This window comes from Brassica napus, chromosome C5 (genome assembly GCF_020379485.1).
Source record: "Brassica napus cultivar Da-Ae chromosome C5, Da-Ae, whole genome shotgun sequence".
Classification (NCBI taxonomy): Eukaryota; Viridiplantae; Streptophyta; class Magnoliopsida; order Brassicales; family Brassicaceae; genus Brassica; species Brassica napus.
This window is the reverse complement of record NC_063448.1, coordinates 16,185,043-16,210,729: the sequence shown is the minus strand read 5'-3', so window position 1 is coordinate 16,210,729 and position 25,687 is coordinate 16,185,043. Positions and strand designations below refer to the sequence as shown.

At 36.9% G+C, this 25,687-nt stretch overlaps 3 protein-coding genes across 3 annotated transcripts; 2 read left to right on the top strand and 1 right to left on the bottom strand.

Annotated features, from left to right (window-relative positions):
• Positions 1–3,982: 3,982 nt before the first annotated feature.
• LOC111212158 (RING-H2 finger protein ATL70-like) lies at positions 3,983–6,816 on the bottom strand. Its single transcript, XM_022713589.1, has 2 exons — positions 6,753–6,816; positions 3,983–4,377 (listed from the first exon to the last, which is right to left on the bottom strand). The coding sequence occupies exons 1-2, from the start codon at positions 6,814–6,816 to the stop codon at positions 3,983–3,985; spliced, it is 459 nt and encodes a 152-aa protein (XP_022569310.1).
• A 1,054-nt stretch (positions 6,817–7,870) lies between these two features.
• On the top strand, positions 7,871–8,851 carry LOC106398770 (uncharacterized protein At4g02000-like). Its single transcript, XM_013839278.1, has one exon. It carries the CDS (start codon positions 7,871–7,873, stop codon positions 8,849–8,851), a length of 981 nt encoding a protein of 326 aa, XP_013694732.1.
• Positions 8,852–11,888: 3,037 nt separating this feature from the next.
• Positions 11,889–12,647, top strand: LOC125587117 (uncharacterized mitochondrial protein AtMg00310-like). Its single transcript, XM_048757262.1, has one exon. It carries the CDS (start codon positions 11,889–11,891, stop codon positions 12,645–12,647), a length of 759 nt encoding a protein of 252 aa, XP_048613219.1.
• The last annotated feature ends 13,040 nt before the right edge of the window (positions 12,648–25,687 follow it).

Genomic DNA, 25,687 nt, shown 5'->3' with positions numbered 1-25,687 from the left:
GTTACAACGACTGTTGTAATGTCAAAAGGAAAAAGAATTAAATGATGTACTCCTTCCGTTTCATATTAAGTATCATTGTAGAAAAAAATTTCAATGCAAAATTTATTAATTTTATTTAGCAATTTATTTTTCTATTGATTTAAATAGGGGAAATTGACAATATAGAACAACTAAACTAAGGTATTGTCCCCTTAGAACAAAATCAACTTTTGTCACTTTTGTACATTCACTACCATTTTTGTATATAAAAATTCATATCAATTTTTTTAAAATGCAAAAAAATTGGAAAAATTGTATATTTGATGTAGATAAGCAATTTCATATAAGAAAAATAAATTTGGATTCAAAAAATGTTTGAATAGTAATTTCAAAAATGGGGTAAAGTTGTTAGAAAATCAGATCTACCATCTACTGAGGTTTAGAATATATAATCTAACAAAGACATAGTGATCTACCAGTCGTAGCATGCACAATACACCGAAAACATTAACAACTGCTAGGGAAGAATATAAAATCCTCATTCCCTTTATGCTCTACGTAACTGGTAGATTTGATGCGCTACAAAAACTAATTAATCTACTAAAGTAGGAAATGCATTATTCGAATTGTCTTTTTGTCTACACCGGTGGCATACAATATTCTACCAGGCCTTCTAATTTCTAAACAGATAGAATGCAAATTCTACCTAATAAAATTACAAAATCCGAAAATCTAGCAAAAAACGGTTAGGAAATATTCAGTAAATCTTTTAAATGTTTTTAATTTCCTTTTTTTAATTTTTTTTCCTAAAATCTTGTCTTCTTCTTCAACATACCACGATTTCTGAAATTCAAAAGTTTTCTTCATTTTTTAGCTCTTCCAAACTTTTGTCATTCTAAAATATGAAAATTAACATATATGCTTCATGTGGTTTGTGGAAACCGTCGATGAACAATGGATGGGGATTTCTTGTTGATGAAGAAAAAGGAGGCAGGTTACTTACTTTGGACACAAGTTCAAGTTTTGAAAACCTAAAGGCTATGGTGTGTGAAGACTTTGGAATTGATGTAAACATGGTCAATATAGAGCTGAGTTATTTACCTTCCGATTTGATCAATAGCATCTACTCACCCCCTGTTATCATCACCAGTGATCGGCAAGTTAGAAATTTTCTTACATATGTAAAGAACAAAACTTCGATGCAGTTATGTGTGAGTACTCAAGCCTCTAACATAGCGGAAGAAGGTACTGAGTCGCCTAACAGCGAGGAAGCGCCTATGGAGTCGACGATTCAAGTGATATGGAGTCTGACGATGCAGCTGATATGGATTCAGAAGAAGATGTTGAGGTATCTGACAGTGAAGATGACAAAAAGTGTGACAAAGAGAAGATCAATGAAGATGGTGTTCGCTTTTCTTTGGTGGATGTTGTGAAGAAGGGTCAATCTTGTAGTTCCAAAACACTTTTGAAGGCAGAATTCGAAATATGTGCAATAAAACATAATTTCGACTACGTGGTTGCCAGATCGGATAAAAAAAGTGTGGTACATTCGTTGCTCATATGATGATTGCACATGGCGTGTTCGTGCAGAAGGATTAACAGGCTCATCGTATTTTATCATCAAAAAGTATGTACCTGATCATTCATGTGCTGCATCCAATAGGAAGGGTTCTGTTAGGACAGTTTCAGCAAAAACAGTGGATACTCTGATTATGCATAAGTATGAAACTGCTAAAGAAGGGCCGAGATTGAATGATATAATCCAGTATATGCGTATGGTACATGGAGTTGAGATATCCTATTCTTTGGTGTGGGATGCACGTGAATATGCAATCAACGCAGTGAAAGGTATTCCAGAGAAAGGTTATGAAAAAAATCCTAAATACTTGCATATAATGAAGGAAGCTAATCCAGGGTCACACACGTTTTATGAAAGGGATACAAAAGGGAGATTCAAATTCCTCTTCATCTCATTTGGTCAGAGTGTTTGCGGTTTCTATGTTGCAATTCGAAAAGTTATTGTGGTGGATGGGACGTTTTTGAAGAGCAAATATAAAGGAGTATTACTAGTTGCTACTTCATTAGATGGAAACTCGAGTTTATATCCTATTGATGCAAGCAGCTCATCATACGCGAAGACCCCAAGGATATATCCTCATTTTCTCAAAATCCATCACCAAACGGATGAACTCGTGAGGGATAAACACTCTCAAATCCTTAGCAATGACGAATCCATGTATAATACACAGATACACTAGCCTCACTCTGTCCACATACGTCCACTCGTTACAGACTTTAAGGAGCTCATCCCTTATAATCAATAAGTTGACCTTTCTATTTTCCTTCAGCACCGTGCTCCAGAACCCCTTATCACTCTTCAAGTTATTGAAGTCTATGTCGGGTTCTTCTTTGAACTTCAATCCAGTCGCAACATAAAATTTTTGCATAGAAAACCTGTGAGGCCTCTTTGCAAATAGAAACCATAACTCGTGAAGCTTCTAAACCTTGAGCTGCTTGCATATGAAGCTGTGAATAATCTTCCCTGAGTAAATGAGCTTGTTCTCTACGATTGCCAAAATCGGACCGAAGACAGGATCTTTCAAAACTTCTTGATACTCATCCTTGAGAACAACCTTCAACGTCTCCAGAATGGTGCGTCTACATGTGTTGTTAATCTTATCCATCTTGGTCTCAACTCCTTCTTCAAGAATGCGTTTTGGAAACTGGTAATCCATTCCTGTAAAACATTAAATCAAACTCCTTAGTCTTTTCAAGTTCATTACGAATTCAAAACACAATACAAAGCCGATACCAAAGAAAATAGAATTCAAAATCAACTCAAAAATAAGCTACAATCAACTCAACCCACACACTACAATCAAGTTCATTACGAATTCTAAACACAATACAAAGCCGATACCAAAGAAAATAGAATTCAAAAGCAACTCAAAAATAAGCTACAATCAACTCAACCCACACACTACAATCAAAACCATAAGTGAATCGATTTGTGTTTTTAAACAATTCAAGCTCTTTCTACTACATGCACACAAACAAAAACGAACAAAAAGAAAAAAATAATCATAAAGGGGATTTCAAAACTCTAACCTTCAAGTTTTGGGAAACTGAGATGAAGGAAGATCAAAAGAAGAACAATATGAAGCCAATCGTCCTTTATCAGCGAGAAGAAGCTACTCCAGAGCTTGAATAGCTCTTATCGGTATCGGCGGAGATAACAAAGTGATTGTAATCGATGGTTCTCAAAGAAGAAAGATGACAGAAGGAGGACGAAGGAGAGATCTGACGACGATCGTCGTTTCCGACGAACGTAGACGGCCAAGAGAGAAAGCGTTGACGGCGTTTTGAAATCACATACACCAGAGTCAGCGACGAAGAAAGTTCTGATTTTTTTACTTCCTACATTTTTTTTTACTTCCTACATTTTTTTTTACTTCTTACATTTTCAGTAAAGTTAAAATGTTAATCTCATTAACGGTATTTTAGTAAAAAGGACAAAACATGTTTTTCTTATTTTTTTATTCTAAAGGGACAATGATTAGGATTTTTATTTTAAGGGGACAAAAGTATACTTTTTTTGTTCGTTATCGGCAAATTTCCCATTTAAATATGATTAGGTGTAGGTAATGTGTTTTTATATAAAAATATACAGAATTAATTGTGTTTTTTATCTGTGTGCACAAACCCAAAACAACGCTTAAAATGGAACGTGAGGAGTATTATGTTGCAGTGTAAATAGCACTAAATGTTGTAATTAATTTAATGTAATATTTCGTAACGTCTATACTCCAAAAGTTGGTCGAATTAGATAATGCAATGGTATTTTTTGTAATCCGTCTAGTAAGCTAAGGGTAATTTAACTCGGACTGTGAGAAGAGCTGAAGTGCTGACACCTAAGCATACTAAGAAAAATCACAACTTAAAAATGTTTATCTTTTAATATATAAAAGATTAGTGGATTAACACATTTAAAAGTATGATAAAATTAAACTGGTGTAATGTGTGCGACTGGGATGATGCGGCAGGAAGGGCAAGTAGAGCCTAACCGAAACCACTTGTCAATGCAAAAAGCGTGAAACTCATGTCCGCACAGTGGCAACACTGGTACCATGTCATTGTCACCTGCCACGTAATCTTCAAGACATATCACACATCTACATGACCTCACAAAAACACATGATTCCGACGACAATGTCCCTTTTGGGAGAGACCTCCCAATCTCCTTATTCAATGGTTTTAGTTTTTGCTTAAGTACCCTACGCCTCGAGTAGTGCAATAGGACGAAGTAAAAGATCATCACGATTAGAAGATAGAGTGGGAACGCATCTGTTGACTTAAAGAAATCTGTGATCGTTAGCTCAGTAAAATTTGCTTCTGTGGCTGTTGGCGAAATAGCCAAGAGCAGAGCCGATCATGGGCCAAGCCGGCCGGATGAAACATATTCGCTTTAAGCTCCTAAATTTTTTGAAAAAAGTTATATATTAATAAGTTTTGAAATTTGTAAAACAAAAAAATTTAGACTTCTAAATTATTGAAATCCTTCTTAAACCGTTTATAACCCCAAAAATCTCAGGGGCAGCCCAAGAGAAGAGAAGGAGGAGGATAAGTCATGAGTGAGAGTCTCCTCTCCAACAGGTTTGATCAAAGAATTATGAAGCTTTTGATAAAGCAACGATTGAAGTCATTAGGGCATGCATAATGTATTTGATATTTTTTTGTTACAGTTTAAATACATATGTTGTATTTCACTATGCCATTAATCTTTATTTTGCATAATTTTTATCGGATTTTAATTCCAAGACCAACTTAGGAAGGGAAGTTTCATCATGCATAAGAACGCAATTTTTGTATTTATTTTTTTTGTAACTGAAGCAATTTTTGTATATATGTTACGTAAACTCTATACCGTAGAGTAAAGAGACCATTAATAAACACATTTTATATTTTGAAATCTCTACCTCCAATCAATCTTCTTTGAGTCCATGTTCACATAGCTTTTTTTCTTAAACAAAGATTACTAATTTAAATCCTAAATAATGAATGTGTTTATATACGCATGTCTACTTCTTTGTAGAATATAAACTGAAACTGTGACGTGACGTGAGAGTGCATACCTTATCATAAGCGTTCTGTATAGTGGGAATGTACTTATCAATTATCATAAGCGTTCGGCGTTCCATATAGTGCCCATATAGTGGGAATGTACTCATTATTTTTGATGTTGTCTCAATAGGCTCTTCGCGTTTTCATCAACAATTTTGAATCTAGGACTTTAATGGGGTCTTCAATGGTCACCGATCTATCTTAAAACGGTGTGAAAATTTTCAATCATCACTTCATTCACAACCATAGCTTTATATACCTTAGATTCGGGTAGATCAAAAAAGTTTGGGAATTATCTCAATCTTTTTTTTTTTTTTGAAAAAAAATTATCTCAATCTTAGAAGAGAAGTTAGGATTATATGAAATTTTTTGAAATATATATACGATTTTAGAGAAACTCATACGTTAGATTAGCTTGATGGACATGAGTCAGTGAGAATAAAAAAAAATGGAGATGTGATAAAGGAAAATAGGTAAGAAGAGAGTGACAAATATAATCTGGAATGATTAATCCTGTCTAGTGTTGTAATTAAATCGGCAATGAGCTTTCCACACAAATATGAAAAGAGATTTTTGGAAAAGAAAAATCGAACCCCTTTAATACACACCAAAAGGCCAAAAAATTATGTTGAACCCCATAATTTTAATCTCGAAAAATTAATGTTTCATCATGTTTTATGATATTATGGAATATGGTAGCCAACTTATCTTATATTTATGTATGTCATATATTTAGTCTTTTTTTAACGATAGATTGTACTATTAAGCCTTTTAGGCAAAAATTTCTAAACTGTGAGAACTATCGAAAAAATGTAGAAAAATATATCCTAGTAATAATTCAAAGTAAATTAACACACATATATTTTGCGTATGGATGACTAAAAAAGTTTCATATAAAAGTTCTATATTGCTTTTAGAATAGTTGAATCCAATGTTCGGAATCGCGCTAGGCGTGAGTTGGGCGGTCGGCATACGCCTAGCGAGTTGATAGAAAATCGGAGACTAATCGAAGAGTAATCGGGGATTAATTTTACACTTTTATACGTATAAATATCAGTGAATGATAAATAATTCATGAAAACACGGTGGGGGAGATGGTAATTACTATCCCTTATTTACCAAAGAACCCGAGTTTGAGTCCTCAACCCCACGTGTTTCTTTATTTCGCTTTTTCTATTAATGAGGGTTAAAATGGTCAATTCGGTTTTATCTCCCTCCATCTAAACCTGCGATTTTCTGATTGTAAAAATGGTGTCTTCTATAATTTTCTCAGATCTTTCATTATTTTCCATCATTTTTCACTTAATCTAGTTAAAACTTAATAGGTCTAACAAATATAAACCTATTTCAACATAAAACTGAACAAAAAAGTGGTTTTTTTAGTGGCTCTGATTTATCAACCGAACTGACCCTAACCGCTACGGTGAAGAGTCGCCTAGCGCTTCCACGCCGAGAATCCGGGCGCCTAAACCGCGTTTTCGAACACGGGTTGAATATCAAGGGAGGTAATCTTCGTATTAATCCAAAAATACCACGCTTCAGACTGAATTGAAAATGATAGCCACTCTCTTTTTAATACTCCAGTAGGAGTCACCGAGACAAGATAAATATTTATATTGCTTTATTGATAATAACATAGTCAAAGAGATTACCGTTCCATAAAATTTCATGATGCTTTTCGAAGTAACCATACTTTGCAGCAAGAACCATCACCATCGAATGAATAATCATCAACGAGTGAAACCAGTAAGACTCATCGCCACCATCTGTAACAGATCTGTCAATTAGTTTTCCTAAAAGCTTCAATTGAACCAAAATTTTTGTATTACCAAATCTATTTGAAGAAACATATAAAAGAACAATAAAAAAAAATATTTAAAATAAATTGACAATTAAACAAATTAAATGACCGGAAATAAAGCAAATTAAAGAAAATGAAGCAAAACAAATCAAAAAGCTGATGTCGGAGTTATAGAAGCAAAGCTCTGGCCATCGGAAAACTATAAAAAAAAAAAAAACTTTTTCTTTCTCACGGCTAGAGTTTTTGTGTCTTGGTTGTAAAAAATAGTCTTGACCATATATTTAGTCTTGCAATGAAATTGCAACTCAGAGAATTAACACAGAGTAGCAACATATATTTCGTACTTCGGGGTAAAATTTTACCAAAAAATGCAAAAGGTAAAAGACGATATAGGTCGTTGTGGTAACTGGTAACTATAATTAAATTCAAAAGGTTCATCATAGTGGTTTTTTAATTTATAATTTTATGTAGAAATTGAGATTCCCGAATAATAAAAACCAAGTTAACTGGACAAGCAAAAAGTTCTCAGACACATTTCACGAGAAAGGTCTTTAGAAAGTTGACTTTTCGCGCCACCTTCTTTTAACAGTTAGACATTTCCTCTTTTGAACCTCTGTTTCTCGGAAAAAAGAGCATCTTTTCAAATTTTTTTCCGTTTAGAGGTTTATCCAGTGGTTACTCCGCAGAACCGCCGCGTGCAGAACGAACCGCCGGGTTCACTCCCCCGACTTGGGTCGGCGGGACCGCCATGCCACACGAAGACACGCCGACGATGAAGCTCTACTGCTGCTACTCCTAAAACTCTCAACCTCTTCTAGCAACGAGATTTAGAAGAAAGAGACCCGCTGAAGTAGTTAACAAACAAATCTACAACCAGTAAGACGTTTGGCCAACTTGACTCTACTACTCCAGAGAAGACCGGCGAAAAGAGAAGACTTTCTCCGCCATCAATCTTTTCGAAAACAAACCATGGATAACAGACGACTGTCGGCAGCAGAGAAAGGTAAAGCTTTGGTATCAGAACCCTATCAAGCTCCACGAAAAGCTCGGGTTAGAGTTCCAGAACCAGCAAACGCTTACCTCTTACAGAAGCACTCCCTCACCCTCATAGGGAGAGTGACAAACCCATCTATACAAAAGGTATGGTCTCCCCTGCCGATCTTTGCAGAAAGGTGGGCTACTGAAACCCGCTTTGTGGGTGCTGATCTGGTACAAGGCATGTTCCAGTTCCAGTTTGAGAAAGAAGAAGACCTTCTTACTATCCTCGACAAACGTCCCTATCATTATGCAAAATGGATGGTGATTGTGGAGAGATGGAACCCTACCATGGCCCCTGACTTTCCATCACTTATCCCATTCTGGATTAAAGTACAAGGACTCCCTGTTCATCTTTGGACGGAAGCAACCATAAAAGCAATTGGAGAAGACATAGGAATCTATGAAGAAGCTGAGATAACATCACTCAACGTGCGCATGCGGGTGCAAATCAACGGGACACTCCCCCTCAGTACGAGCTCAGTTGTAGAGTTCCCAAGCGGGGATGAAGTCACAGCAACATTGGTTTATGAACAGTTAGCAAAACTCTGCTCTTACTACTACCGACTGGACCATGAAGCTCGAGACTGTCTAAAAACAAAAGCAGAGAAAAAAGAAAGGTTGCTACTTACGGAAGGAAACAATGAGGAGACAGCTCTCTCAGCCAAGGAAGCCGAGCCTACTATGAGTCGAGGGAGAACTACTACGGGCAAAGCACCGTCAACTCGCTACAGAGACACTTACCGACCATCCCCTTACAGTCGGCCAAATGAGAATTACCACAGAGACCGCTACCATACCAACAGCTACCGTACGGAGCCACGAAAAGATAGAAACACAAACCTGAGAGTAGCGGAAAACAGAAGCTCTCAATGGAGAAGAACCCATGTCCACCACTCCTTTAATAAGGAATGATCGTCACATACCCCAGCTTATCATGACGGCCACAGAACCGGAAGCCAGATCTCTCCGCGTGAAGCGAGACACCACTCTAGAGAACGGGGACTCCCAATCTCTGGAGATGGAAATGAAGAATCAAGTGCATCAAAAAAGGCTCACCAGTACTCTGCTAGGGGGACTCCCCTACAGATACCCCAAGAAGACCTACCCAGGGATTGCTAACCAAGAAACACCAGACCTCAATGATGACAATGATACAAGCCCAAAACGCGTCCCTGCACTGCTTCGGCTAGGACCATCTCCCCCACCAGCGCAACTAGGAATGCACCCTACGAACCAATCTGAAGCCCGTCGCAAACCAGGGAGACCACCAGGCACAAAAAAAGAAAGCTCAAAGCAGCTAGAAACTCCTGGCGGGATCAAGCTCGAGGAAGAGAAAGGTGCAACAGTCCAAACCCCCCAACGTGCCGTAGGAGCCTTGCAACTCAGAAGGGCAAGAGAACTAACAAAACCAAGCCTGCGAACTCTCACGACAGTTCAGGACTTAGGGGGTCGGCTCAAGATCTTGAGAACCAACCAATCTGTAACATGATCCCTGCTACGAGGAAGAAGAAGAAGGGGGATTTTCAGAATCCGTCGACTTTCGTTCCTTAAAGATAGTGAGCTGGAACTGCCAAGGTTTAGGGAATCATTGGACAGTTCAAAGGTTGGGAGAGATCAAGAAGAGTATCTACCCGGACATCATTTTCTTGATGGAAACTAAAAACCCCAACGCATTTGTACTAGATAAACTCAAGCATTTGGGATATGAATACTATGATCTAGTACCTCCAGTTGGCCATGGAGCGGGGGGTCTAGCTTTGTTTTGGAAACAAGAAATAAAACTTGAGGTTATAGAGGCAAATGCAAACTTGATTGACACACAAGTTGAAGTGGAAGGCAAAAGATTTTTTGCCTCTTTCATATATGGAGACACAGACCAACATCAACGAAGAAGCCTTTGGGACTACTTAATCTCTATAAGCGAGGCGAGAGACGCGCCATGGTTCATTACTGGTGACTGTAATGATATCCTTAGTAATGAGGAAAAAAAGAGAGGGACCCAAAGACCCGAAGGCTCCTTCACTGACCTGAGAACTTTCTACGCACAGGGAGATTTATTCGACATACCACATAGCGGTGACCCTCTATCATGGAGAGGACAGAGGGGCGACCACCTGGTCCGTTGCAGGTTAGACCGCGCTGCTGCAAATTCAACCCGGGCTGAACTCTTCCCGACGGCTAGATGTGTTTATATGGCATATGAGCGATCTGATCACAAACCGCTACTCACTGTCTTTGAACCTTGCAAAAGAAAAAGAAGAGGTATATTCCGATATGACAGGAGGTTAAAAGAATACCCTGAGGTCTCAGAGCTAATAAAGATAACATGGGAAGCAGCTCGCTCATGCTCAGTATCGGAGAAAATTACTTTAGTAAGGGGGGCAATCTCACGATGGAATAAAACCAAACAAGCGAACAGTAGGATTGTTATTGAGCACAAGAAGGTGGAACTTGAAAAAGCCCAAACAAGCAGCGCAAACGACCTGGAACTAATCCACAAAATTTCCAGCGAATTGAAAGCAGCCTACAAATCAGAGGAGGCGTACTGGCGCCAGAGAAGTAGATTATTATGGTTGAGACTTGGGGACCAAAACTCGGGGTTCTTTCATGCGACGACGAAGAACCGGAAGCGGGTGAATGACTTCTCAGTCATCGAGGACGCAGAGGGCAAACCTGTCTATAAGGAGGAGCAGATTGCTAAGGTTATTGTCCAGTATTTCAATGATCTCTTCACAAGTACCCCGAGCGAGAGGGAGGAAATCATCAAAGTAGCGCTTCAACCGAGAATCACAGACGAGGAGAATGGCAAGCTGATACAGATCCCGAGTCCAGAGGAAATAAGAAGCGCTGTCTTCTCCATACACCCTGATAAGGCGTCGGGACCGGACGGATTCTCGGCAGGGTTTTTCCACTCCAACTGGGACGCCACTGGAGGCGACATTGTCTCAGAAATACAAGAGTTCTTTACCTCCGGGAAGCTCCCAGCGAAGATAAACGAAACCTTCGTCCGCCTAATCCCCAAAAAAGGAAGCCGACAAATGGTAGCGGACTACAGACCGATAGCGCAATGCAATGTCTACTATAAGATCGTCTCCAAGATCTTGACGAAACGTCTCCAGCCGCTGCTGCCTTCTATTATCTCAGAAAATCAATCCGCCTTTGTACCGGGAAGAGCAATATCAGATAATGTTCTAATCACACATGAGGTTCTCCACTTCCTCCAAACCTCTAAAGCTGAGAAAATATGCTCAATGGCGGTCAAGACGGACATGAGTAAAGCCTATGATAGGCTAGAATGGGAGTTCATTCAGTTGGTCCTTGAAATATTGGGATTCCATCAGATTTGGATCAGCTGGATCATGGAGTGTGTCTCTTCAGTTACATACGCCTTCCTCATCAACGGCTTGCCTAGAGGAAGAGTTAAGCCGAGTAGGGGAATCCGTCAAGGAGACCCACTTTCACCATATCTATTCATCTTGTGTGGTGAAGTACTCTCGGGACGTAACAGAGCACAAGAAACTGGCGAGTTGGCCGGCATTCGAGTAGCCATGGGATGTCCTAGAGTCAACCACCTCCTATTTCCGGACGACACCATGTTCTTCACCCGAGCAAACGAAGCCAGCGCAACAGCCCTTACAACGGTGTTACACCAATATGAGACCGCATCGGGCCAGGTTATCAACGCCGATAAATCGGCAATAACCTTCTCACGCCGAAGTCCAGGGGCCCTAAAGACAAAAATGAAGCGGATTCTGGTTATACAAAAAGAAGGGGGTATAGGAAAGTATCTCGGCTTACCGGATCACTTCGAGGAAAGAAACGTGACTTATTTATGTCCATTGTAGATAGGATACAAGTCAAAGCCAGCAGCTGGTCCAACAAGTTTCTCTCAACGGCCAGGAAGTTGGTCATGCTATACAGTGTTCTAACGCCGGTCCCCTCATACGCTATGACGTGTTTTAAGCTCCCCGTGTCGTTGTGTGATCGGATACAGTCAGCTCTAACCAGATATTGGTGGGACGGAAATGATGGGAGCAGAAAGATGGCATGGGTCTCATGGACAAAAATGACCCAACCAAAGGCTAAGGGCAGCCTGAACTTCAAGGATTTCCAGAGCTTTAACGATGCGTTCTTAGCAAAGTTAAGCTGGAGACTAATCAACAATCCCCACTGTCTCTTGAGCAGAGTGCTAAAAGGAAAATATTTTGCCGACGAGACCTTTCTAACAGCATCACATAAGTCAGTAGAATCTCATGGCTGGAAGGGACTTTTGGTGGGATGGGACCTCATCTGTAGTAATGCTGGATGGGCTGTTGGGAATGGCGAGTCGATTCACGTATGGACAGACTCTTGGCTGAGCAATACCGAGCAACTCCGACCCATGGGACCAGCACCAGAAAACCAACAAGACCTTATGGTGGCTCATCTCCTTCTACCAGACAAATCGGATTGGGACAGAGAAGCTATACGCCGAGTGATCCCACATGAGGAAAGCAAAATCCTAAGTCTAAAACCTAGCCGAACTGGAGCACCTGATAAACTCATTTGGTTAGGCACCAGGTCTGGAGAATATACTACAAAGTTGGGTTACAGAACAGCTCTGGAAAGGAAGGACAATGCGGAAGCAAACCACGCAGGCGACAAGTTTGATTGGCAAAAAGGAGTGTGGAAACTACACACTGTGCCAAAAATAAAGCTTTTCCTCTAGAAGATTTTCTGGGGAGCTCTACCAGTAGGCGAGGGACTGGCTGCTCGAAACATCACCACCAACATCAACTGCAAGAGATGCAACACGACTGAATCTATCAATCATCTTTTCCTTCATTGTGGTATGGCACAAAAGGTTTGGAATATTGCCCCATTCTCCACTAACGTTGAAACTAGAGGATTGGTAGATTTGACTGCTAGTTGGATACACTTTGCAAGTTAGTGTGCCTCCCACCTTCGGGAATAACCTCAGGTCAACTCGCCCCCTGGATCCTCTGGCACCTCTGGCTGGCAAGGAACGATCATATCTTCAACAACAAAGAGACAACATCTGAAGCAATAATCACAAAAACGGTAGCAGCAGCTCGAGAATGGATTGAGGCACAACCTATCTTCCCAGGGTCAACTACGGCTCCGCAGCGTATTGAAGAACCATCCAGACCTCTGAACTCGATATTACTACAAACGGACGCAGTTTGGAGAGAAGATCTACAACTAGCGGGACTCGGCTGGTGTATAGGTGAGGGAACTGAGAAAACCTTAACCTTGGCACACTGTCACCACGTTAATTCACCTTTGGTAGCGGAGGGTCTGGCGCTCCAAGAAGCACTGCATTACTGCATTGAGAAAGAAATTCGCCAGGTCCACTGCGAAACAGACTCTCTCAATCTTGTCAAGGCGCTCAACTCAGACCCGTCAGCTACAGAGCTCTATGGAATTGTCGCTGATATATCTTGCTTATCTTTAGCTTTTGATTTTATTTCCTTCTCTTGGATTCAACGGGGAAAAAATGGAGATGATGATGTTTTGGCAAAGCAAACTCTATGGAATATATCCAGTGTCTAGCTTTCTATAAACAATGGAGCCTAGTTTATTCTGATTATGAAAGTTGGTGTTACAAAAAAAAAATAGAAATTGCTTTTTACAATATTAGAAAGAAAAATATATTCGTGGCCACCTACCGATTCCCCACTATCTCAATAAAATTCAACTACTACCAAGCAATCAGTGTACACTGCGATCCTTGTTGCTTACTTTCCACACTCTTTGTCAGGTAGTAATAATTAATTACCAGTTTTCCACACGATTTAAGAAGAATCAAGCTACGTTGTGTTTCTCATCCGGACAGAGCTCAAAGATCTTCCTACATGGGTTCTCTTGACTTGCCTCAAGCTTCATCATTCAAGGTTTTTTCTTAAATATTTTCCTTTAAGCGTAAAAAATCAAACCGATTAATCAATATGATACTATATGGTTATGTTGTAACCAGGGAGGAAGTGAAAATTTTCTCCGGGATGTGCTTGAGAGTATACTGAAAACGTATTTGAGGAAGAATCTGATGGCAAATACGGTATGGGAACTAGTTCAGTCAGTGGACAACGAAAAGGTCTCCTACGACCACTTTTTCTTCAGGACAATCAAGGTATCAGCAGTGTGCATGCTCAGTTCTGATCAACAAGCTGGTATTTTAGGCATCGAGTTTGTGTTTATTAGACATCAAAGTATATTAAGAACTTGAGGGCATCATTTTAGGTCGATGGTTATGGAATAGATTCTCTGTCGAGCTTTTTCACGGATTATGGATATCAAGTTGGAGGCAGACTTGATTTTCCAAAGAAGCATCTACACGTTCTCTGGCTTTCTCCTCCTTATATAAACGTCCCTGGTGAAGGACACGGTCTAGGCAACGGCCCCTTGCCACGAATTGTTATAGCTGAGCTTCTTGTGGACGAACTAAGCCAAGAATCACAGGTATGAATGACAACAAACATACTGTTGTCAATATGAGTCTTCAACATATCTAATTCTCTTTTGTTGGTCCTAATTGAGATTAAATATTATTACTATTTGAAACCAGAAGGTGGTAAGCAAGCCATTCTTTCAAGTACTTTGGGATCTCTAATTTGGGAGAAGCCAACATCCACCGACTTTAATCAACTTGCCAAGTATATATCTGATAACTTTTAGTCATTACATTTGATGGTTATAGCTTATCAATAAATGAATTGTATGTGTCTCAATGGTAAAGAGAGAGTGAATATGGAGCATGGGCGCTTTTCCACGGCTACACACTGAACCATCTTGCATTTGCGGTCCATCGACTTAAACATCGTTTTAGTGACGATAAATGTGTCGAAGAGTATTTCAAAGAAAAGGGATTCAAACTCAACGAAGACGGAGGAGATGTGCTCAAAGGTCTTCTTCACTTCTCTTGAGATTTTTCATTATGCTTCTATTCTATAAATTTAATTAGGTGAAAAATTATTTCAGTGAGTGAAGATGGTCTACTGCTACAAGTGTCGTTAATGTCGGAGAAACATGAGGTTGAGTTTGCAGATGGGGTAACTGAAACCATCACGGCTTCATACATTGAGTTCGTTCAACGTCTAGTTCTTCCAGAGTTTAAAGATGTGCCCCATGATGAGGTAAGAATCTATTGACATTGATTGCATCTTACACTAGTATTAGACATTTTTCACTTTTTCTTGTGATACAGATCAAAGAATTTCATAGACGTGAGGGCCTCGAGCAAGCTAGCGCCTACCACATAATGGAAAGCACCCGTTTCAGAGCACAAGATTAAAACCAGCTGTCTTGTCTTGTTCTGCTCACTATGTCAGTGTTGTGTATCTTTAGTTGTCCGTATGCTATATATTTCGACCATCTGCGCGGTAGATATTTATGTTGTTCTTTTCTTGTGAAGTGACGGTAGCTTATATTACCTCTCTCATGATGGTTATAGTTACCGATGAATAATTGAAAACAAAGTGTGATTGTTTGGGAGTCGTTTGTTGTGTACATGTGTTTTTCAAATTTTAAATAAAATAACTCGCTAGGTGAATCTAACCTTAGTTCATGTAGACTAATTGGTTGAAAATCTCGTCTCGTTTTAAGTTATTTTGCTTTTGAAAAGAGTTAACTTATTCTTTTGTATAGTTGTTAATTGGTATAACTGATGATAAAGCATTAATCTTCTATAACAATAAAGGAGAGTTATCTCTCCACAATCTTCCACTCCATCATTCAGAGCAATTGTTGCCACGTGTCAGTATTTTCTAAACTTTCTTTTGCACGATATTTTCCATTTTTCATAACTGGATCTTTATTTTATTGGGCCGTAACTAATTTATATGCATCTGCAAACAAATGCTTCTAAAAACCTTGATCAGTATAACTTTCTTTTTTTTTCTCCGTTTGACAGATCAATTAGCCATTCGTTTTCTTTATTGCGGAACATAATTGCATATACCTCTACAACTTCCCCTCAGAGAAGAGAAGAAGAAACATCAAACTTGGATTTCCACAATCATCGTCGAATTGATCTCTTTTCGGTCGATACTTGGGAAACAGAATCCTTGATCAATCCATCAAATCATGGTGAGGAAAAAGGGTGTCGGAATGGTTTAATAGCACCATGTGGTCTGCTCCTCCTCCGCCGTTGTCTTTCAACGACGACGATGGTCATTCCCCCACCACTAAAATGAAGGAGAAGTCAGAATAGATCTCTGTTGCTTCCAGGCTCAGTTCCGCTCCTCCGCCCTCCACAGCTTCCTCGGAACCGAGGAACGGTATCAATATCTCTGGGGGTAATGGAAACTCAGGTGTTCCTTCCACCGAGGACTTTTCCCGCCAAGCTTATCTCTCAGCGGAGGTCAGGTCAATTGCGCAAACCTTCCCTCCTTTATTAACTTATCTTAAGATTCTTCTAAGTCTTGAATTGTTAATTGATTTGGTTTTGATTAGTAGTTATCAAAGAAGGTGATCAATATGAAGGAGTTGAGGAGTCTTGCTTTACAAAGTTTTTCTGATTCTCCTGGAATCCGTTCTACTGTCTGGAAGGTATTTGAGATTTAGGATATAGTTTGGTTTGCGTGAAAAGCCTTAGGAGAAATTTGAAATGTGATTTTTTATTTTGTAACTTTTGCTTGGATACTTGCCACCTGAACGTTCACTCTGGTCAACTGAATTGAAACAAATGAGATCCCAGTACAAACACACACTATAAGGATGAGCTTCTTACCACTTCTGTAAGTGATCATGTTCTCTTTTTTATTGTCGATTCCTACAAAATCCGATCAACACTATGGCTTTCTCTAATCATTTGAACGAAATCCTTTGCAATATAACTGACCCAAAGAGGAACACATGAGGCAAGATGGGTCGAGAACACAAGTAAATTTGTAGTGAGGACTAATCTATATGGTTCAAGAGAAACTTTATTTTATTCTTTCTGGGAATGACTAGATTCGTCGCAACCTCCCCCTAACGCTATTTCTAACGTTTGTAAAATATAACTTGATATTTACGATGTTGGTGCAGTAGCAGAAACAAAGGAGGAGAAGTAGATGATAACTCTAATATCTCCCGGGGTAGGAGCTAAACAACACTCCACTGAGAGCCGAGAGGAGCCAAGAAGCTACTGTTTACGTTGGGAATCTCGACCCCCAGGTTCTTCTCCTTTCTCTCTCCCTAACTTTAGATTTTTGATTTATTCGGTAGATTTACTGTGTGTTTCTCAGTTTCTCTTCTCTGTGAATTGTAGCTATATATAAATAATTTCTTTGGGAATGTTTAATACAAGCAGGTCATGTTGGTAAGTTGAACGCTTTGGTTCATATGAATAATCTTTGCTTAGTTGCTTCTGTATCTTATGGTTGTTGGCTATACTTAGAAGAACTGGTCTTCATCTGACATTAAGGTCCTCTGTTTATTTTTGGATTTTATCAATTAATGTGTATGTTCCCAAAGATAGGGTGACAAATCTTCATCAAGGTTGACTTCCTTTGTGAGGAAGACATTGGCTATGTAAGTCTTTCTCTCTTTCAAGAGTTTTGACTTCTTTCTCTACACAATAGCAAAATTTTATTTCCATATTATGCAGGCAATTAAGGTTCTCAACATGATTAAGCTCCATGGAAAGCCTATACGTGTTAACAAGGTGTCATTTTTGTTTCTATAAGCATCCTCTGTTTTGTTTACTGACAAATGCTCCGGACTTTTATGAGTTTTGATTTTATCCCATCGTAAGAGTTTGATAACACTTTGTTTCCTAGATTGAAATTTTAGTAGGCGTCTCAAGATAAGAAGATCATCGATGTTGGTTGCCTTTGGAAACAGTTAAAACAATGGTTGATATTTACGCTTCTGCCAAAGGCTGCACATTAAAAGATCTTCATTACAGAATAGAACAAAATGGGCGTGGATTTGAGTACCACGGATTGGGTTGTTGTTTATAATTCCAAATCTACAAGAAGCGGAAGATTGGCCTGTCGGAGTTGGTCATGTTTATTTTGATGCCAATGGCCAATAATTTTGGATTTTATCAGAGACCATCAAGAGATCACTTAACAGAAACTACTACGTTTAGAGAGCAGCACGAGGAGAAAAGAAAAGGTTAAGCCAAGGTAATAAAGAAAACAATAAAAACTCGAGGAAGAGACGCAAGACAAGAAATATCACAAGTTTATTCTATAACCAATCTCAAAGTCAATATGGCAGAGGTAACAAATGCTTAAGTTCATGTCATTTTTGTTGATTATTTTGGGTAGTGAGGTTTATGAAATAACAGAACACTTTACTATGCAGCATATTCCAGATTATGAGAGAGTGTTTTGTGGAGAAGATAGCATGAGTCATCGTTTAATTTGTAATCAGTGGATGATAACACTACGTAGTCTGGTTTCAAAGAAGCTATACGCACTTCTCATTCGTCTGTCTTTTAGTTGGATTAATGCACCAATTTGACCAACTTTGATTCTCCACCTTACTATCTCTCGATCATTAAATTTTCTTTCAAGGTAAAATCTTTGCTTCCACACTAATGCAACTAAAAGCAAGTATGAATCTCTATTTACATTAGTTGAAGTTGTTGGGTAGCTAGGAAAGCTTAGTATAGATAAATATATAAAAGTGATGTTGAGGAAATTGTATTATTTTCTTGGAATAAATTATTGTCAAACTATTAGATATTGTTAGTATTTTGCAGATTTTGTCATAGATGGCTTTGATCAATTATGATGTGTTGTTGCAAAAGGATCTAGCCAAAGAAGGAGGAGGAGTCTCACCTTTTTATTTTCATGGAACATAGAAATTTGCTGCAACTGTTAAATCTGGATTTAGACCACTGTTTGGTCTGGTTTGCTTTTGAACTTTGTAGCTGTTGTTGCAACTACTCTGGTTTTTTCATTCCCTGTTTTGATGGAGCGTATATCAACATTTTTGCTTCTGTTCTATACAGTAAGATTTTGGTTTTCCATAATAAGAACCAGATTTGAGTTCTAAGCAACACGATCACAAAAGATCAAAACAAAAGAGGGTCTATAATGAACATATACAACTCTGTTTATCTACTTCACAGCGGCCGCTCTGGTTGCACTCTGAAGTTGAGCTCGTCCACATCATCGTAAAGATGTTCAAGTCCTCTGTTCTGTTTTTCTATTTCACTTCACATATTCCGTTTTTCTACTTCACTTCACATGAATGATGGTAATGCGGCTAAAATTAGACAAAGAAGAGATGAAAAGATAACTAAAATTAGTTAGAAAAGAAAACCAAATAAAAATGGAACTGTTGCTAATGCAAACTAAATAAAAATAATTAAACAGATTAAATTACAATATTCAAAATATATACACATTCAAAATAAGATCGAACATAGATACAATATTTATATATTTGACACAGATCCGTAGTCGAAGAATAAACCTCACGATCGGTATATAACACGTATATAGCATATATTAATATATATATATAATTTGTTAATAGTTTTAATTTCTTAAATTTAAATTTTTTTATATAAATATACATATATGAGAAGCAAAATAGTATAATTTCTAAATCTAGACATGTCTTCCATTATTTTAAATGTCTTAAAACTGGATATAATTTTTAATGATAAAATATTATAGAGGAAATTTTATGTTTACCACTTTCATGCTACCACTTTTCATCTTTACCATCACTAAATTGACATTTTCAAAAATACCTTCTTCATTAAGTGACTCTTATGCACTTGTTCTTTGTATATATAAAAAAAAAATTTAAAACATCAACTCTAAACCCTAAACCCTAAACCCTAAACCCTAAAAAATCAACTCTATACCCTAAACCTTAAATTTTCAACTCTAAACCCTAAACATAAACCCTAAAACCCTGAAACATCAACTCTAAACCCTAAATCCCAAAACATCAACTCTAAACCGTAAACCCTAAACCTTCAACTCTAAACCCTAAAACATCAACTCTAAACCCTAAACCCTAAACTTTCAACTCTAAACCCTAAAACATCAACTCTAAACCCTACACCCTAAAACATCAACTCTAAACCCTAAACCCTAAACCCTAAACATTAAAACCCTAGAGTAGATGTTTTAGGGTTTAGATTTGAAGGTTTAGGATTTTAGGGTTTAGGGTTTATGTTTAGGGTTTAGAGTTGATGTTTTAGGGTTTAGATATGAAGGTTTAGGGTTTAGGGTTTGAATTTCAGAAATATATAGGGTTTGGGGTTCACGTTTAGGGTTTAGAGTTTATGTTTTAGGGTTTAGATTTGAAGGTTTAGGGTTTAGGGTTTAGAGTTGATGTTTGGGGGTTTAGGGTTTAGAGTTGATGTTTCATGGTTTAGGGTTTAGAGTTGATGATTTAGGGTTTAGAGTTTAGGGTATAGGGTTTACATTTGATCGTTTAGGGTTTAGATTTGAAGGTTTCATGGTTTAGGGTTTAGAGTTGATGATTTAGGGTTTATAGTTGGTGTTTTAAGTTTAGATTAAACTTATGTTTTTTTGTCATAGTTAATTCAAGGGTTATAAATGTCTTTTACCCTTCATTAAAGATTATGGTAAAATTGATGAATATAAACATGAAAAGTGGTACTTTGAAAATGGTATTTTTGGCAATTTCCTAATATTATATTTGATAGTATTTTATATATTAAGTTAAAAGATTTTATACACACTAATAGATTGTTTGTTGAAATATTTATTTACATGTTCTATTATTTATGACATATTTATAATATCAATTTAAGGTACTGAATTTTATTTTTAAATATTTTAAACTTAATAAATTTTTTCATTATTATTTTTAATAAAGATATAAATTGTGTTTAGTTTAGTCTTTATAAAAAAACTCTAAACTGCAAAACAATAATATTCTCAAAAAAATATTATATAAATTTTTAATAGTTGGTACGTTTTAAAAAAAAAATCTGTTAAATAGTTTTTAGGATAATAAATTAGTGATGTGTTTTAAAAAGGAAATTATAAAGAAGAAAATATACATGATTTTAACTGTTTTTTAGTTTTGGAATATTTTTCTAAATTAATTGTTTAGTTCATATTAATTAATTATGATATGCATAAAATATGAGTGACATGTAATTATAATTATTACAAAATCAAAGACAAAATTTTATGAGGGGTTTTGTTTTAATAGTGTAGAAGATATAAAAAATGGTCAAATAAAAATAATGATTTATTTCTTTTATAAAATACCAATGCAAATGAATACATAATAAAAATAGTATAATGTCATAAATACAAGGTAAGTTAAAACCAAAATAGATTTAAATAAACATGAAAGCTTTAAACCAAATAAATAATATCTTCGCACACACTCGAGAAGTAAAACGTTTGGCTACTTCGTACACTCACGAATATGGTTAATTATTGACTTGCTTTAACATGATCAATGAGAGGCTCTGTACCTCCCGCATACTGTACAGATTCAACTACATTAGCATATTATACTTTTGTTGTCAAACCAAATAAACACTTCACATGAGGACTGAAATATTTAAATGTACATTGTGGGAACAAACATCCACCTCTAAAATTATTCACGAACACTTCAATTTTATAATAAGTTATCTTTAGAAAATAGTTTATTCAGATCCGAGCGATGCTAGACCATGATTAATAATTCACTTACTAGATGCAGTATCATTTTGAAAATAAAGTATTAAACCAATATGTCCCAAATGAAGTCTCTAAAAGATTGCCACATCCATGATATGACCAAAGTATGCGAGGATTGTTACTACTTTAAGAGAATGAAAGAAATTTTTAATTTCGTTTAAACAAGATAATCACAAAACAACACGCATTACATGTTTCCCTTTTGGAACATCGACTTTACTTTATGTTTTAAGTTCAGCAATATTTACTTTGTGTAACTATAAACTATTTATTCTATTCTTATTGAATTGATCAATGAAACCACTTATGCTATTACTTTTTGATCTAAACAGCTTCAAAACAAAGTAATACACTACTGTCACTTACCAATATCATATGGATCAAAAATAATAAAACATACGAACCCGGCGCGTAGCGCCGGAATACCACTAGTTAACAATATGATGCTGAAGTTGTATGCTTTCATTAATGTATTTAATAAATTAATTAGTATATCAATAAATGATTCATATATAAAATTATTCTATTTTCTAGCTGATATAAATATAATTATATATATATATATATTAATTTTAATTTTGTTACTGAAAATAATGAATAACATTTAATTATATTTAAATTTTGAAATAATTTTTAAAAGAGTTCAAATATTTATCTCTAATTTTTTTTTGAAAAAAATATAAATATAACTTTTATATAAATTAATTGTATATAATTATTTTAACACTTTATAAATTTTTAATGCAAATACTCTACTAAAAATTTTATATGAGAATGTTGAACAAAAAATACTTAAATAGCATTTGCATCTTCTGAATATTTTTCTAATAATTGTTGATTGGATAATAAAAAGCATAATACTTTTACAACTGCTTTGACAATCAAACCTTAATACAAACAATAAAAACGAAATCAGCATATCCATTTACACGAACAATTAATTCCTTGGGGAGATGACCATGAACCACACCAAAACTCCTTTGAACAAAACAGCATATCCATTTCCTTTCGTATCATCATTATGGTTATATACAGACAGTATATAGATGACTTTTGTTTTCTTTTAAGCCAAACTCGTCCACAAGAATATCTAGTGGTCTAGTGGGCTAGTGGGCTAGTGGCCATGTGGAGAAACCAAGATTTATATTCTACGTACTTCAACATTTAAGCAACTTTTCGAAAGACCTTCCGATCACTTTTCGTCCATGGCTTCCTATTATTCATTGTCTATTCTTGATATGCTGTTCATATAGTCATATGTTTCATTCATACTACTATATCTAATGTCTTAACTACACAAATTAAAGATCAAACTCAGTTGATCAAAAACATGTAGCTACATTTTAACTATACAATTCAAAACAAATTCAATATATTTTGCAATATATATGAAATCGACTTAAAAAATAAATCAGCCCATAGCACGTATGGTTTCGTTTTCATATTAATTTTCAGTTATACAAAATGTGGAGTGAAATAAATTACTCTTGTAACTTATTGTTCAAATCATGTTATATGTTATTATCGGTTACCAAAGGCAACTGCAAAGAAACTGGCGAGTACGGTAGCTCAATTTTGGTGGAGTCCTGGAGGAATCACAAAAGGCATGCACTGGAAATTGTGGGATAAATTATGTATAAACAAAGACGAATGAGGTCTAGGCGTTAAAGATTTTACGGATTTTAATACGGCTATACTTGGAAAACAATTATGGCGTATGATATAGAAGCGAAATACTTTATTTTCTCTAGTTTTCAAAGGACGGTACTACATGAATGCTTCACCTTTAGAACCGATCCGTTCATATTCCCTGTCATACGTCATACGACTGGAGAAGCATTGTCTCTGCTAGATCTCTGGTTAACAAAGGATTAATTAAAAGGGTGGGAACAGGTTCATCTATATTTGTATAGAATGACCCATGGCTCCCAACCACTCGCCCGAGATCAACAAATAAAAACCAACAAAACACTTACCCGGACCTTACAGTGGATTCTCTCATTAATTCAGCCTCGCGAACATGGAACTTGCAGGCGATTCGGGCTTTGGTGGATCCCTAGGACGTAAACATTATCGAAAGTATACCATTGAGTAGGACTCAGTTGGTGGACAGGGATTGATAACATTTCACTAATAATGGAAAATATACTGTCTACCAATTAGAACGGGTTTACCCGGATAAGGAAAAAATACTAGAAATTTTTGGACCCAATGTGTATATACTAAAAACGTTTTGCTGGAAGGTGCAGTGTCCACCGAAGATAAAACAATTCTTATGGCAAATGGTTTCAGGGTGCATAGCTGTTAAGAAAAACCTGAAAGCGCGAGGGATACAAAGGGACATATCTTGTGATAGATGTGGAGATTCAGAAAAGTCAATAAATCATTTGTTTTTTAATGTCCTCCAACGAGTCAAGTTTGGGCGCTCTCAAAGATACCATCAAACCCGACTAATTTTCCCCCCAGTTCTATCTTCACAAACATGGATCATCTTTTTTTTAGAGTTCTCCCAAACATAGACGATCATCAATTTGCATGGATATTATGGTACATTTGGAAAGGGAGGAACAACAAAGTGTTTAGTAATATTGACATTGATCCCAGAGAAACACTCAAATTAGCACAAACAGAGTTAATACTTTGGGCTGAAGCACAACTGCTGAACATAAATCGGGCAAAACAACTGGTTGAGGTTAGGAATCTACAATCCATCCCAGGGCGGTGGTACTTTACATATAGGTCGTGGAAAGACAAGGACCCTTACTCTGGACAAGGTTGATATAGCACCTTAGAGGGTTTTGATTGATTGATGGGGGCAAGAAATGTTAGGGCAACTCTATCACCTCTTCATGCGAAGGTGGAAGCACTAATATGGGCAATGGAATGTATAAGGAATTTGCGTCAGTTTCAGATCATGTTTGCAACGGATTGTTCTCATTTGGTGAAGATCGTTTCGGAACCATAAGAATGACCAGCGTTTGAAATGTATCTGGAAGACATTAAGATTTTGAAAGCAAGTTTTGAGATCATTCATGTACCTCGGACGGAAAATTCAAGGGCGGATAGTCTAGCACGCAATGTCAGAATACAACTGTCTTTCGTCGGTCACGTGGATTTGGACGGAGAGTTACCACTTTGGTTCACAAAATCAATATGAATCTGTTTATATTGACACAAAAAAGAAAAAAATTTATTGTTCAAAAAATAATTACGTAAAACTCAAACCAAGTTAGCCATATAAATCACACTAGTAACCTGTAAAATGTTTCCCATCACATTAAACACGTCCGAAACAAATCGCATATCTCATTTTATTCGACCGTAACGACTATTTACGCACACGAAAATGAGGTTAAAAATTTGATGGAGTTTTTGTGTTGATGTTGTGCTGGACCACATTATCACGAGACAAGATATGTTCCACTTCCACCTCGTCCCTTGTCAGAGTTATTAGGTGCAAATTTTAACAACGAAACCATTGTTCATGTTATATATATCAAATTCAAACAATACTAAGCCCGTCAAGCTCAAAAGGAAGTAACATATCAAGTTAGATGAACTTTAAACTTAAGTAGATTTGTCATATTTTTTTTATATATTAGTTCTTTAATTCTCCAAATACCAATTTGAGATTTCATTCATTAACATAACACACAGTAGAACTTATATACTAATTTATTATCTTAGTCTCACCATTACATAACTTAGGAGTATAGAAATAATATTCGTAATACGAGGTTCATTCCACCACCCTCCGATATTCAAACATTAAGGTAGTTTTGATCCGGTTTTGGATCCAGATAATAAAATCAAGAACTTTGGATAGGTTTTAACCCAAACCTTAAACAAAACTACTTTAAACAAAACTACCCGTAGAAAAAATAAACATATTTAGATTTTTATTTGCTGAATTCATAAAACGGCATTATCCAAACAAAAAGGACAGCACTACACTATCTACGCCTGAGACTTATATCCGAGATCCGTTATCCGATCCGGGATTTACTCCGATCCGATCCGAAAAAATGGATATCTGAGGGGTCCGAATCCGGATCCGGATCTTGATTTTACGGATTCGGCGGATCCGGATAATGAAATTTTAGGTCCGGATATCCGGATCCGGATC